Source organism: Ambystoma mexicanum, chromosome 9, assembly GCF_040938575.1.
Source record: "Ambystoma mexicanum isolate Mex_15411 chromosome 9, UKY_AmexF1_1, whole genome shotgun sequence".
Taxonomy (NCBI): Eukaryota; Metazoa; Chordata; class Amphibia; order Caudata; family Ambystomatidae; genus Ambystoma; species Ambystoma mexicanum.
Genome location: NC_090931.1, coordinates 1,023,871,936 through 1,023,887,711, shown reverse-complemented (window position 1 = coordinate 1,023,887,711; position 15,776 = coordinate 1,023,871,936). Strand labels below are relative to the sequence as shown.

The following is a 15,776-nucleotide window of genomic DNA, read 5'->3' as shown; positions in this document are numbered from 1 at the left end:
TATTTTTGAGGGCTGTCATATATACAGTGAAGTCCAGTAAAGCGCAATGAGGTTTTCAGAGGTCTGTCAACAGATATAGTTCAGTGAATAACTGTAAGTCCTAGCATGCATAGTTAACAAGCATTAACAATAGCAACAGTTTGGCCTTTTGTGTAGGCATATAAAAGGGATGTGCCTACCGTTGCCATTGTAATATTAATTGGCTATTCACAAAAGCAGATGTAAAATGGTGTAAGTACAGGGCATTCTAATAGCAAATGCCTGGTACATATTCACAAGCCAAAACCGTTGGCTTTCTCAATGTGTGTTTTTAACAGGACATCAATGAAGGAAGGACATTCATAATGCTTATCAATATAGTAGTTGAAGACAGACCTGGTTAACACATTTTTATCATGCCAGTAGTCTGTAACTCTCAGAAGACTTCTTTAAAAAAACACATTCAGGCACTTAAAGCAACACATTTGATGGTGGGGCTTGATAGAGCTAACTCAGATATCCCAACAGGATGTATTATAGGTGGTGAAGATGAAGGGCAAAATGTGGGTGGGAATGCCATGAAAGCAGATGCAAAATGGTGTGAGCACATGGCCATCTAAAATCGTTACCTGGCAAAGGCCTAATACATATACACAAGCCAAAACGACAACCGTAGTGCTCATAAATAGAGTAGCTGAAGACAAACCTGGTTAACCCATTTTAATCACACCACTAGTCTGTAACTCTCCGAATTCTGCAGATCCCAACAGGATGTGTTTTGGACGGGGTGGGGGAAGAAGTAGGTGGGAATGCCATGAAACCAGATTCCAAATGGTGTGAATACATGTCCATCTAATAGCAGTACCTGGTAAATGCCTAATACATATGCGCAGTCTGAACCGTTACACATAGTGCTTATAAATAGAGTGGCTGAAGACAGACCTAATTAACACATTTGTATCCCACCAGTAGACTGTAACTCTCATTAGACTGCTTTTACAAAAAAAGTCAAAACCTTTGAGCACAAGGTTTGATGGCGAAGCTTGATAACGCTAGCTCAGAGATCCCAACAGGATGTGTTTTGGGTGGAGAGGGGCACAAAGTGGGTGGGAATGCCATGAAATCAGATGCAAAATGGTGTGCATTCATGGCCATCCAATAGCAGTACCTGGCAAACGTTGACTACATACCACATTTTTATCACAACAGTACACTGCAAATCTCATTACACTACATTAAAAAAACACACTGCCACACACTTCAAGCACAAAGTTTGATGGTGAGGATTGAAAAAACTAGCTTAAAGATCCCAGTAGAATGTGTTTTGAGCAGGGAGGGGCAGGAAGTGGGTGGGAATACCATGAAAGCAGATACAAAAGAGTGTAAATACATGACCATCCAATAGCAGTACCTGGCAAATGCTGAATACATACCACATTTTTATCACAACAGTACACTGCAAATCTCATTACACTACATTAAAAAACACACTGTCACACACTTCAAGCAAAAAGTTTGATGGTGAGGATTGAAAAAACTAGCTTAAAGATCCCAGTAGAATGTGTTTTGAGCAGGGAGGGGCAGGAAGTGGGTGGGAATACCATGAAAGCAGATACAAAAGAGTGTAAATACATGACCATCCAATAGCAGTACCTGGCAAATGCCTAATACATATACATAAACCAAGACACTGTCAGACACTTTGAGGGCAAAGTTTGATGGCGAGGCTTAAGAAAGTTAGCTTAAAGATCCCAACAGGATGTTATTTGGGCAGGAAGGGGAAGGAAGTGGGTGAGAATGCCATAAAAGCAGATGCAGCGTAGTGTGAGTGCATGGCTTTCTAATTGCAATATCTGGCAAATGCCTAATACATATACACAAGCCAAAACGACACAGATAGTGCTTATAAATAAAATGACTGAAGACAGAGTGAGAGACCAATTAATATATATTCAAAATACAAGTAAACCCTTTCATTTTATTTAGAACAGTGCAATAAATGTCAAATCACATGTCGACTGAATCGCCGTTTTCCAAAACATAATTGGGCTTTTGTATCCATGTCCTTTTTAATTTAGACAGGAATATAAGCCCCAAGTAGGAAAGTGACGCCACTCCCACTTCCTCTGTCCAGGGCCAATGCACACCAGAGGCTCTGAAGGCATAGACCAGCATTGTCATTCAGCCTCAAGGCTTGCGAAAAGGGCAGTTTAAGGGGAGTTGTGGTAACAACAGTTCAATAAAGATCTTAGTCCAATGACAGTCGTGGGTTTGGTTAAAGGGCCTTGTTTCACAAGTGCCCTTGTTTTAATCTGCAGAAAATGCTGAGACCACCTCACATTGCTTCGAGGTAATTGACGAATACACCCTGTTGTACAATTAACAGGCTGTGCTACTAACTTTACTGTTATTATTAAGTTACTCACCACCTCACTCACCGACCATCACTCATCTCCTCAATCATAAACACCAGGTCCTTTATTGGTCACTCCACTCACCAAAAATCGCTGATCACTCCACTAACCTACAACCACTTATCACTCCACATGCTCATGAATTTACATACTAAATACCCTTCCACACACAACACATGCTCCCTACTAGTCACCAAAGCCACTTCTCACTGCAATCACCATCAACCACTCACAAACAGTCACGCACCATACACATACTGAACCATCCATTCACCACTCATTAACCAGTAATAAATCAAAACATACCCACTCCCAAATACATCCATTAGCTAGCAGGCACCTGCAACATCTGACGAAAACTCTCTCAATACTGCACTCTTAAAGCCCAAGTAGCAACATCTCACCACTCTAATTACTCATCCTCCCTCATTAAACCACCCTCGAATATCCACTCACATTGAACGACATTCCCCAGTCAACACTCAACCCACATCACCCCAAGACCATCTAGTAAAGCCTTCGACTAGGGTGCCAAAGCATGAAAAAACATTGTTACCAACTACAGTCAAAAGCCCAAAAATGAAAGTGGGGGATTAACAAAATTGACCATTTCATCTGGGGCATGAAGGAAGCAGATGGTGAGGGAGAGGGCAATACATGTAATGGTAAAGCTTCTTAACATGTTCAATGCTTTCTCACCACAATATTTCATAGGAGTGATTGCAGTAAGGAATCATTCAGTGACTACACCCTCCCCATGTAAGAACACACATCACATTGGCCTTGCCCCTTATGTGAGTAAAAAATGCCATGCCACAGAAAATATCCCGTCTGCGTGCCACATGCACTATATACTCCATAGCTCAAACCCCCGCCATATAATAACATTCATCAAGTTGACTTTGTCTAAAAATGCCTGTGAAACATGTAAGAAAACATCCATGTTCCAATGCCTCTTGCCTGGGCCATAACCTTGCATGCACACATTCAAACTCATTCACCAACCAGTCACTAATGCATTGGCAGCATACGTATTTCTCATGAATATGCCAGAGTGACCTAGCATAGCGAGGGAGCCCAACCAACCATGGGGGATTTGGGGTTGTTCCCCCCGGGGAAAATTGTTTGAATAATGACTTAACATTGTGCATTGTACAACACACTTTCTGCAAAGAATTGTACCTTCAATCCAAATGTCCAATAGATGCAAGTCACGACCAGTGCACAGGAGCATTTCCGAGTGCATTTCCATGAATCCATTGCCCACAATATATGCCAGTATAACATTGTCACACTGGCTGTGCCCATACATTTGTATTCTGGATTCACCAATATGTGTCAGTATTCCCTTATGAGAGCATAGTCATGTTTCCTTGCCGCATAATGCCAGTAATGATACCGTAAGAAACCATGTCCATGCTGGCTCTGCGAATATATGGCAATATCCCCATCTAACAACATACTACGATTGACTTTGCCATTACAAATGCCTTGCCAAAATAAGAAAACATGGCTTCACAATATAGGCCGGTCTATACACATAATACACGTATCATGTTTGCTTTACCCTTGATGATGCCCAGAAAAAAAATACCATGCTACAGTAAGAAATAGCTAGACTGGCTGTACCAAAATGCCAGTCCAGCTACAAAAAAATACTTAGAATGTTTACATTATCCTAGATGCCCAGAAAAAGATACCATGCCACAGTAAGAAAATGTTTAACTGGCTGCACCTTCATACTGATCTGGTGAGACAATGACCCTTATATGCTTACTTTATTATAGATGCCCAGTAAACAATGTCATGCCACAGTAACAAATGACTAGACTGGCTGCACCAAAATGTCATCCTGGTCAGTTCATAACATATCATGCTTGCTTTATCATGGATTCCCATTACAAATGACATGTTTGCACACCCGGCCTGCCTTCAATCCACACCCACTGCCTCTGTGCCCATCTCTCCCCTCTCACTCCCCTAACATCGACCTGCCAAAATGCGCTCCTCATCCCAGCATTAAACAATATTCACACAACATGCACTCGCTCATTAACACACAAAATGTGCTTGCTCATTCAGACGTGCACCATTCACCAGGCACTCAATAATGTATATGCACACCCAGCCACCCATAAAACCATACACATTACATACACACACATTATATACCCCTGAACACACGAACACATACATGCACACACACACATGCATACGAACATACATCATGAACATGCAATACCATCACCCATTTGCTAAAAATACTTTTTTTTAACCTTTTTTGCTGTGTTAGTTGCCCTGAGGGCCTCCTCTCCTGGCAGGCCCCTGGCTGCACTCCACGCAGCAAAGAACCAAAAAGCAGGCAGAGCTTCCTGGTTCCTGTCATTGTTAAGTCAGTTTGACTTCAGAGAGAAATTCTTTCCATTAAGGTTCAGAACCATAGTGCAACACAGACAGAGGCAATACTTCATGGATATTCACAAACGCAAAGCCAGTTATTACACTATCAGAATGGGGTCCACAGAAGTCCTGAAGCGGCATAATACATTATGCATATGTAGGATGCAGTGTTTCTGATGACTTCACAGCAGGGTTGGGAATGTGCAGGAACAAGGAAGAAGGGCGCTAGAGACCGAACAGGCAGCAACGCTGGGGCAGCTGCTGCCATGCAGTTAAACAGACCACAGAGGAATTATTATTAGGCCGTGCCCCCACACTTCCATGTGTGCCCGCGCCCTTCCATGGTGCTCAAGGCACATCTGACCCCCTGAAGCACTGCATGTACCCTCCTGTGTGAATGCAACTCAGGAGAATTTCAGACATTTAAAGACATATTCCAAATGTACTGTGCGGAAAGGGTGTGATGAAGCTAGGCTTTACATTCCAGTGCCATATATTCAATAGAGTATCAGGCACCCATGTCACTCACTTTTTGACGTCTTATCTGTATTCTCAAGAGCCAGGTGTGAGGGAGATGACCCTGCCAGATGTGCCCCATTGACACCTACCCACGGATGTGGCTCCCACAATCCGGCCCCCAAAGGTTCCCGGGAAGTGGCTTAAGTAAGGAACATGTGGAGCAAGTGCCGGGCTCGCACAGTGAGTCACTCTCTCCTTCCAGCACTCTGCTTCCTCACTCCTCCAAAGTGCATCCCACTGAAGCGCCGCGCGCCTGCCCTTCCTCCTCAGAAATGTCCCAAACTCTCGAAACCTCTCATTAGTTCCTTTAATAGATACTGATCACCACCAGCAACACTTCTGCTCCCTCCGAAGGCCTGACTACAGCCCACGCAGAGACGGCTGAGCTATTTATACTGCCGAGCCAGAGCAACTCTGCAAAAAACAAAACCAACGTGGGACTTCGAGCCTGTGCACACAGATGAATAAAACCCTTTGGGTGAAACGAATACCGTGAAAAGGTATAATGTGCTAAAATCACAAACCAGCACTGTCACCCTCCAATCGCCTCCGTGTTTCTTTTAGATCTCTCAAATAGTGGTTGCATTCGATTTCTTTATTTTATTTCTTTTCCTGCGCTGTGAGATTTTCTTTCTTTCTTTGTTTATTTATTTCATTTGTTACACGACCAGACCCTGGGGTATCACGGCGTGCTACATCTTCTAAAAGACGAAGGAACGCTGTGAATTAAGGCTAACCCTATATTCCTTTGACATTCTCAAGCATGGGATCCACCCAAGACTCGTATAAGGATGCTGGAAAACGCATGATCACTCAACCTTTTTGAGTTTCCTTTTAGGGAATTCGACATTTTAGAGAGATGAGGTGTCCTAGTTCTGAAACACTACACGTTGAAATCACACGGCCTGTCTTCTAGTTCAGACTCCTCCACTTTCTCCTATAGTTTCATTATACTATTATTTGCACATGCATTGGTGCTTTTGCGGATGTGTTTGGTGAGTGAATGAGGTTTTGCTTGCACTGGTGCACTACAGAGTGAGTTGGACGAACAGATGTGGGTTTGTGTGTGTGTGGATGCAGACTTGTGCATGTATGGGTGCCTGCATTTTAGTGTCTGCATGAATGGGTGGATGAATGTGTGCATGGGAAATGTGTGGAAGTGTTAGTTTGGGGACTGGCTATGGATAGGTGTGTGTGTGTGCTCATGGTTTGTGCATGTGGTTTTGATGGGTATGGACAAATGGGTGAGTTGTCTGTTTGTGTGTCTTGAGTGGACATAAGGCATTTGTAGTTTATTTTGTATTTTATAGTATTTTATATAGCATTTTAAACCAAAGTGCTGCACATTATAAAAACAGGGTACAGTACAAAGTAATGATAGGTAGTAAACATTGAGCTATCAATTCTGGTAGCAAGCAATCAGGGGCAATGGAGAAGGTGGGTTTTCAGAAAGAGACGAAAGAGAGTAAACCGTGACAGACAAGAGAGATAGTGCATTCCAATGTAAAGGAGCAAGAAGCTGAAAAGATTGGAAATGGTACTGGGCACACAGAGGACGGGGAACGTTCAGTCTAAAGAGACAAGAAGAACAGAAAGTGCGAGAGGGACTATAGAAAGATAGAAGTGCAGCAAGATAGTCCCAGGTGCGAGCCCATAGAGAGATTTAAAGACTAAGCAGAGAAAAGGAAATTTGAGTCGGGAGTGAAAGGGTTACCAGCCAAGTGAGGCAAGTGAAGAGGAAATATAATCTCGATAAGAGATAAGGCAAAGTAGATGAACAGAAGAATTATAGATTAATTTAAAGGGAGCAAGACGAGAACTCGGGAGACCAAAAAGAGTAGTAGAGCAGTAGTAAAGGCGAGAGAAGATTAAGGAGGAGATAAGGAGTTTTGTAGCTTTAATAGTAATGAAAGTACAAACTTAACAAGTATTATGGAGATGGAAACAACAGGAACGAGTAGTAAGAGAAATATGGTGAGCAACAGAGAAATTAGAATCAAAGTAGAGGCCAAGATTGCGAGCTGTGGGAGAAATAGAGAGACTAGAGGGTGGGAAGTATATGAGAGGAGGTGGGGATGAGGGGGCACAGTGTTAGCAGGGAATAATAGAACATCAGTCTTCCCTGCATTTAGAGTGAGTGGTCATCCAGCATTTGATAGCAGAAAGACAGGCTGTCTAGTGGATTTCAGGAGTGAAGGACGAGAAGGATAGAAAAAGCTGTGTATCATCAGCGTAGAAGTGATGAGAGAGACCACAAGAGGAGATTATGGCAGCAAGTTAAGAGGTGTACAATGAGAAGAGAAAAGGACCCAAGACTGATCCTTGGGGAACTCTGTGCTCTTGGGGGAAAGGCGAGGAGGTCATGCCAGCCCAGGAGAAGGAAAAAGTTCTGTTAAATAGATAAAAGGAGAACCAGGAAAGAACAGGGCCCTTAAGACCAAAGGAAGAGAGAGATTCCAAAAGCAAAGAATGATCCACAGTGTCAAAAGCAGCAGATAAGTCAAGAAGAATAACAAAAGAGGAATGTTTAGAATAGAGTGCTGAGAGAAGAGCGTCAAGGAAACAGGTCAGGGCAGTCTCAGTAGAGTGAAGAGGACGGAAACCAGACTGAAAGCGAAGAAGAAGAGATAGATCAGTGACAAAGGATGAAATCTGAGATTAGAGCAGACACTCTAAGAGTTTAGAGAGGTAGGGTAGGAGGGAGATAGGACAGTATTTGGTGAGTTTGTGCGTGGATGGATTGCTACGTGGTGAGATTGTATGTAGTGTGTTTGATTAGCTATATGGATACATGGCTGGATGATGAGTTGTTATGCAAGGATGGGTACATTTGTTCATGCAGAGTGTGTGTGCAGGGTGGGGAGATGATGCAGGGTATACACGACAGAGATATGTTAGGGGCAGTCTTGCAGTGGGAATCCTGTTGCTGGAAAAGTCCTTCCTAGGGAGCGGAATGTTGTTCCTTGAAAGTGGTGCTTTACTCTGAAAGTCTGAGGGAGATTAATATGGAGATTATATGATTGTCAGGTGCAGCGGAATATCTTGAAGACGGGGGTCGAATCAGTAATGTCCAACAACTACAAGACTTCTAGATGTACCAAAAAATCACGAAACGTCTAGAGTTCTCTGTAGACTAGTACTATTTTCAGCAGGGGTGTTGTTAGGTCTGTAAAAGATCCGGGGTTATGCTAATGTTGGGACTTACAAGACTTGGGGCTAGCTAGCCTTTTGGTTGTAGACTCTAAACTTCTATCCAGGGGTACAAGCGCAAGACCAGGTTCTATAGCCCTTCACCCCCATTCCCTGAGTGACACCTCTGCTGCTTTTCAGGCTAATTGGGACATGCCAATTAATACCAATACAATTTCCTACATTCTGGAAGAAACATTTTTTGTAATTTAAAAAACAAAAGATCGAATGATTTGCCGTCAAGACTTAATGCCATGGAGAGTCAATGTAGAAAGGATAATGCATTTCTGTATCTAGCAGATGGTGAGGCTCACATATTAGCAAGGACGTGTGTGCAGAGACATCCACACATGCACATAGAAAAAAACATACCCACATGCACACATACTTCCTGTGAACTAGTAATGCCTCTCCAGTCCTGCACCTCACACGGGAATGGCCATCAATCTTGAGTAAATGCATGAACCCACTGTACCATTTCTGGAGATTACCACAACCCCAGATCCATATCTGCACCATTTATTTGGGGCAGACATTGGTTCCAGACCAAGTAACAAAGAGAGCAGGCATTTGTGAGCCTAGCAGGTGCTTCTAGGTACGAGCAGCATAAAGAAATCAGTGGCATGCCATGTTTACTCAGACTAAAAACACTTAAAAGGTAAACTAAGAAAACTGTCATTATTGGGGCTGTTTAATTCTAGTGGTTTGTATGGTGGCGCGTGGCACGGATAGTACATTTCAAATATGCCATCGCCATCCACTACGCCATACAACTTCCGTAATTTCTCCCCCTGCATCACATTTTGATGCAGCCTGAGAGACTATGGGCCTCATTACGAGTCCGGCGGTAACATGTAACATTTTACCGGCACCTGGCTTCCCGGTGCCAAAGAGACATTACAAGTCCCGGCGGACTGGGAAGCTAGGTGCCGGAAATTATTAGTCACAATGGGTTTACGAAAGCAGCGCTTCCGTGATGCATATGCCTACCGGGGCCGCTGCGCGCGTCTGGGTCAGACCTGTCGGGTGCAGCGGCCCAGCAGGCAGACTCGGAGTGTGGCGGTCCTGAAAGAAGGGTGTTCCCGGACCGCCTCACTCATAATGAGGCCCTATGATTCCTATGCAACCCGCCTTCTTTCCCACCTTTTACGCACATGGAAGCAGCCGTTTACTTCTGCATGCATTCCGAAGTGTAAACGTGCATGGAAACCCAGGACCATGGAATGCAAACAGAAATGCAAGGAAGTGCATGCATGTGCAGCTCCGCGGAGTGTACAGGGATTTCAGAAATGACTTATGTGTTGAGTCTTCCCATTTATCTGCCACTGGCATCAGCTCAGACTGCGGGCATCGCGCCGCACATTCCACTGGCCGCTTGTGAACACTGAAGATTCTGCTGCTCTTCTGCCCAGCAGCATGGCGCCAAGTGCTGGCCTATTTTCAAGCCAGGCTGTCGTGTTATCTCTATATTAGAACACTACACCATCAGCCCTGAAGAACTTCAGTCCACGTCAAAAGCGGGCACGCGTTTACACCTCTTACAGACAGTTACTACCATGGAAACAGAGAAAGCTCTGCTTCTGCCTTTTCAGCTCAGACCGAAATACGTAACCGTGAAAAATGAAAATGTGAAAGTCATGTTTTTAGCAGAGGTCTCTCTATGTTTTAAAAGTGTTCGTCGTGTAGCATAACAACAGTCGGGTTCCTAGGCTGGTTGCTGCCTCCGTGCTCCTCAATCATGATCCGGTGTAACCCCCAGCTGCCTTTCAGACAGTTGATCATCCCTGGCCCTCACTTCTTCAGAACCTCCCCCAGGTGCTTCTGATGCATGGTAGGCCTCCATGGCCCAAGTTAGTGGTCCCGAGCCGAAGGGGAACTGTAACACACCATGCATTAGAGCCCTGCTGGTAAGCTCCTCATGCTCTTGGAGATTGTGGAGAAGAGTTTATGTGGAAGAAAGGAAGCTTCAGCGGGAACAGTCCAGTATATTCCTGGGCATTTCTCTCTGCCATGCCAATCCGAGGATACCCTTTGTAGCCAGGAGGTAATAAGGAAGACTAGCACATGTTGGAACACAGAATTCATCTTGCGGGACATTATACAGCTCTGGATTCAAAGGGACATAATGCAGGAAAAAAAGAAGCCAAACAGGATGACAGGTAAATATTATAAATGTTTATTGTGAACACCTAAAAACGATGTCACATACATGAAAAGGAATCGATTGAGGTCTCTTGACCGTTTCCCTGAAAAGTCGACATATAAAAGTCTGTAACATGGTGCGTGATGCGAATATGTCCGTTTTTGGAATAGCCGCCTGGAAGGAAGCTAGTAAAGGTGGCAGGGGCTGGTAGAGGTAAGTGGTGGATGGGTGTGACTGTGGCGGCAGTGCAGGGGGAACCCACTGAAATGTACAGAGGAAAGATGGGGGGGGGTTGGCAAAAGACCAATCTTGGGGTTGGTGGCCTTCCAAGCTGCCTTATACAATGTCAGTCTCTTATTTGCGGGCTGGGACCCCGAACCAAAGGAATTGTTTTACTGCAGAACCAAGCCCTTTGCTGACCCTGGCCTCCCCCACTCTGCAATTTAAAAAAGAAATATGCAAGTGAACCTGGTCTTATTTGCACTGACAGAGTATTTGTCAGCTGCAACAGTGAAGTAAACCAACGCTTGGAATGCGGGCTTCTAGCAGTGATTACAGCCCGCATTCCAAGCTGCCTGGTTGGCTGCCCAAGATAATACATACTCTAATTGTCTTCATATCTATTCATAAGCTAGACCATCCCCACCTAGTCGACTATTCCCCATTGCTCTTTGTCCCTTGACTTTCATTTTCACGCTCTCCTCAACCAACGCTTCTCCTTACCATTGAAACCTCTGCCTGCCCCAGGCATCAAGGATAGTCCCACCATATCCAGATTCGAGATTGTCCTGAAGAATCACTTTCATTCCTTTGAAAGATCATCACACTCCACTCTCAGCATACCCACCCACATCTAATCTCCACCAGTGCACATGGTAGACAGCATCATTGTATATTACTGTACATTTAGAAACGAAACAATATGAGTTTGGTGGCATTGGAAATAAATGCCAGTTAAAGGGTGGTAATGGGTTTACTGACACTTCTGAGACAAGTTCCTACCAATTTCCCACCTGCACACATTCAGACATTGGACGTAAATTGGAGGATTGGGTTCAAACATACTGCTTGTACATCCTTCCCATTACCTCCAAAACATGGATGATGTACCTCAGTGAAATTACCCCAATTGTAACCTGGTGGTAATTCCACCAAACTGAGTGGTGGTAATGGTAAACAGGCTTGGCAGTAGTTCCTGTGAAATTACTGCCCATATCAGCAGAAGCCCCTCTGCTTTACTGTTTAGCCGTGCAATGCTTCAATTGTATCTTTCTAACTTCCTCTCCTTCACATCCTAGCTCCTGTACCAATCAATGTGCGTTGATCCTTTGTAAAGCACCCAGAAGTTAGAATGTTCCGACTGTAATATGCCTTACCGTTTGCATATCTGATCAAAGTATTATTTTCTTACCTATTGCAAAAAAACCAAAAAAATAACACTACATTATTTCAAGCACATTTAGAAGCTGTCTGTTCTGAGCTTTACACCTACTTCAGAAATGATCAAAAACATTGTCAGTAAACTCACTGTAGAGAAAGTGAGAGAGAATGCCAAGTCAGACCTGGTTGCCATCTCCGCCTTCAGCACGTACTTCCCGTTGCACCACTAGGGAGTTAGAGGAAGAGACAGTGATGCCAAAGAGAGGCGGCCGCAAGAAAGCACAGAATATTCAGTTTGTTGAATACCACCAAGAGTGGGTACTGGAGTCTGTGGAGGCAACAGTTAACGTACTTGTTTCTAGTAGCTCTGTAGCAACTTCTCAGAGAGGCCCAAGGGCACTTGCATCGTCCTCTCCCCTCGACTCCCCCCAGGCCCTCTGAGGTTTCTCTAGAGATATTGGTAACTAGTTCACAAACTGTAATGTTTGGTTCAGTGCCTGCCCACCTCACTCTAGCTATTCATGCACAGGGGCGCGGGAGGGGGTGATAATACAGCTCTGACTCTTCATGACTTGTAATATTTAAAAATGAAAAGAATGATATACATGAAATGCAGCGATATCCATGAATTGTGTTGAATACGTAAGACCTACCATGGATGAAAAAACCCTTTTCACAAAGGTGGTTGTGGGACCGATGGGTATTCATACTGATTGCTTTACCAAACTCACAGTGTTGATCAATAGAATGGACTCTTATATGTGCAAATCAATCTCTACAATTAAATTACTGTTAAGAACCAAGTCGAAACATGATCCTTTCTGGAGCAATTCACATGAGAAACTACATACACTTTGCAAAGGCTTTTTAGGGAAATATGTTGTTTAATCTTCGAAACGAATTGATTACTCACGTTTTTATCATGCTGGAAAGTTTCCCAAAATCTGCTGTTCGATTAAGGACCAGGACACGTGTATTGTTTATTTCTCTTGAAATAAACTTGTACTTTGAGATACTTATATTCACTACATTTAAATCGATTCCAGAGCACACGACTGCTTCATGTTCATTGAAAAAGAGTACACGCCAACGGTGAAGTAATAATTACACCCCTCTGTTGCCTTTTGAGCATTAGACAAAGGCCAAAAACCTGGGAAAGAAATAGCAGAATGAGGCAAGAACCAATCACAATCAGAGAAGCCAGGAACCAACCAATCAGCGTAGCTTTTGAGTACCCAAGACAACTACCAGCACTAGTAAAGGGCAGAGGACCCTGCAGGCAGTGCCAGAGACCTAAAGACAGAGAAGGCAGAGGAGGGTCATGGGGGAAGGTTAGCATTCCCTTGAAACACTTAGGGTTCACTCATCCTGATACTATTGCCAAGATATACTTTACTGCTTCTAGTGTATTTCCCCATCGTAGGAGTTAGCCACACCATCAAAGGTGCTGTATTCAGGATTTCTTGCACATATGGGCCTGGTTCAGGGGCCTCCCCAATTGAAGGAGATATACATTATTTTACTGGGGCAATTTCTTAGCATGTACCTACAACCAGGCCAAAGTCTTGACTATGGATATGATATGATATGGCATTTATAACACGCCTGTATACAAGTGTTTCTAGGTGCAACAAGAGAAGGAGGGAGAACAGAGGGGGGAGAAAACAACGATCTTACTAGGCCTCGTGTCATTCAGATCGCGCAAGTGCAGGGAAGTGGAAAGGGATAAATGCAAAGGGGAGGGGAGCGCAGGTAGCTCAAAAAGGGCAGCCAACGGGTGGCTCATAAGTGCAGAGAGAAGGGACTATTGTGGTCTAACGTATCCCTTTAACTAATTAAAAAAACACACACCATCTAAATGATTATCAGAGCACACAGTGATGTGAGTCCAAAAAACAAAAACAGAGTTCTTCCACTGGACTTTCTTTATGTTGATGTCAGTGAGGTGGGCACAAGTACCTTAGCTTCAGGCTCCACTTGTTAGACAGTCCTGGCTACACCTCTGTTTTGTTGTGTGATGTGATACAAGATTTGAAGCACTAAAAAAGCAAATCAGTCATGTATGTGTATCGACCATACATAATGGAATTAAACTAAGCAATTTAAAAGAAGGGGTTTACTTTGTGATGTATTTGTTATCTTTGAAAATGAGTTTGCTAACTTTGATGTGTGAAGGCTTTGGTACCAGTTGCACCAACAGCAATGCAAATCACTCAAACATTCACACTTACTAGAAAGATGTATCACAAGAAAATAAGAAAGCATCACTGCATCACACTGACTACTAGTAGCTTCAGAACATTTTAACTAATGCATGTTAATATCATCACACTCAATGGTGTTCATTTGATGGCTTGCTTTACAATAATTGCAAGAGTCAGTATTGCCACAATTCGATAATATGCATGTTTTCGCTTCTGCTGCACGACACTACACGCGGTGCAAAGTAACTTTGTAAAATGAACATTCTAAAACCTGATAAAGCCAGTAATGCAGAAAAAGCACCATCCATTTTTCCACCTAAAATCATCACTTCATGCACACTTCGAGTTGCTGAAACTGATCTCTCCAATCACGCTCTATAAATCCTGCCATTTGTATCACATGCCAGTTTGCCTTCCTGTACGTGCTGTGAATGCATGACTACAATGTACCCGAAAGCAATGAGATGTGACTCTAAAAGGCGGGGCCAGGGCCAGGTCTGAAATGCACCAATAATTCAACGTGCTGTGAAGGTAAAACCCAGGACTGACGATGCTTGCGATCTCTGGAAACCAGCAGGTGTATCTATGTACGACTTTCAGAATGACACTCATCCCAGCCTGTGTGATGGTCAGCTGACTGCACTCTTTGTTTGACACACATTAGTATCTTGGTGCCTTGCATAATGTGAATGATGCAAATAACTGATGATGTGTATTGCGCTATCTGCCAAGTCTGTCCCTATGTAGCACCCGTATTGATGTAGCGTGTCTATGTCATTGCACCAATCTATTCCTTAACCGAGGTGCACATTATTCAGCATGCTTGCATAATGTGAATGATGCAAATAACTGATGATGTGTATTGCGCTATCTGCCAAGTCAGTCCCTGTGTGGCACCCGTATAGATGCATTGTGTCTCTTTCATTGCACCAATCTATTCCTTAACCGACGTGCACCTTATTCAGCATGCTCATCATGTGCACCATCTTAACCAACTGTGTGTTTATGACCATGAGTAACCCACCGGAATGGACCAAGAATGTAGAGTAAGTCAACATACATCTACTAGACATGTAAAAAAGTGACTTTTGCTCTTTCTGTGCTTCAGTTTACTATTTGCTGTATTATTTGTTACCAATGTTCTTCAGTTGTTGTACTATTCATATATTGTGATGCAAACGTTATTCACGGGAATATTGGAAATTGCATTTAGTGGAATTGACGTATAAGGTTGCAATGCATTTTGCCTGCTCAATGAAAATTCTGCCCGAGGCTGTTTCTCAAACAATGCTCCTCACTCATGTGTGCAGGGCACACGAAAGTGGACAAAACGCCTGCGCCGGTGGGTGTGCTGATCCACAAAACTGAATCCGAATGCGCCACTGCGCGCACGCACAGAGGTCAAGTGCGGTAATGTTGCGTGTCGACAGGATGTAGGTAGGTGCATACTAGGTTAACTGCACAGTTACGTGCACATCCCTGATTCAGATCGGGGTGCACTTACAACTGTGCCATTATCTCCATCTTTTCCCTATGCCTGGTCTCCTG

At 43.7% G+C, this 15,776-nt stretch overlaps 1 protein-coding gene across 2 annotated transcripts in view; it reads left to right on the top strand.

The window, feature by feature from the left end:
* LOC138488902 (sodium channel protein type 2 subunit alpha-like) overlaps positions 1-15,776 on the top strand; it is a 1,546,115-nt gene that overhangs the window by 664,227 nt on the left and 866,112 nt on the right. For both annotated transcript variants that reach the window (XM_069616296.1, XM_069616295.1), the window contains exon 4: positions 15,185-15,274. In XM_069616296.1, coding sequence (XP_069472397.1) covers positions 15,185-15,274 — 90 coding nt within the window. The remainder of the gene's footprint in view (positions 1-15,184; positions 15,275-15,776) is intronic.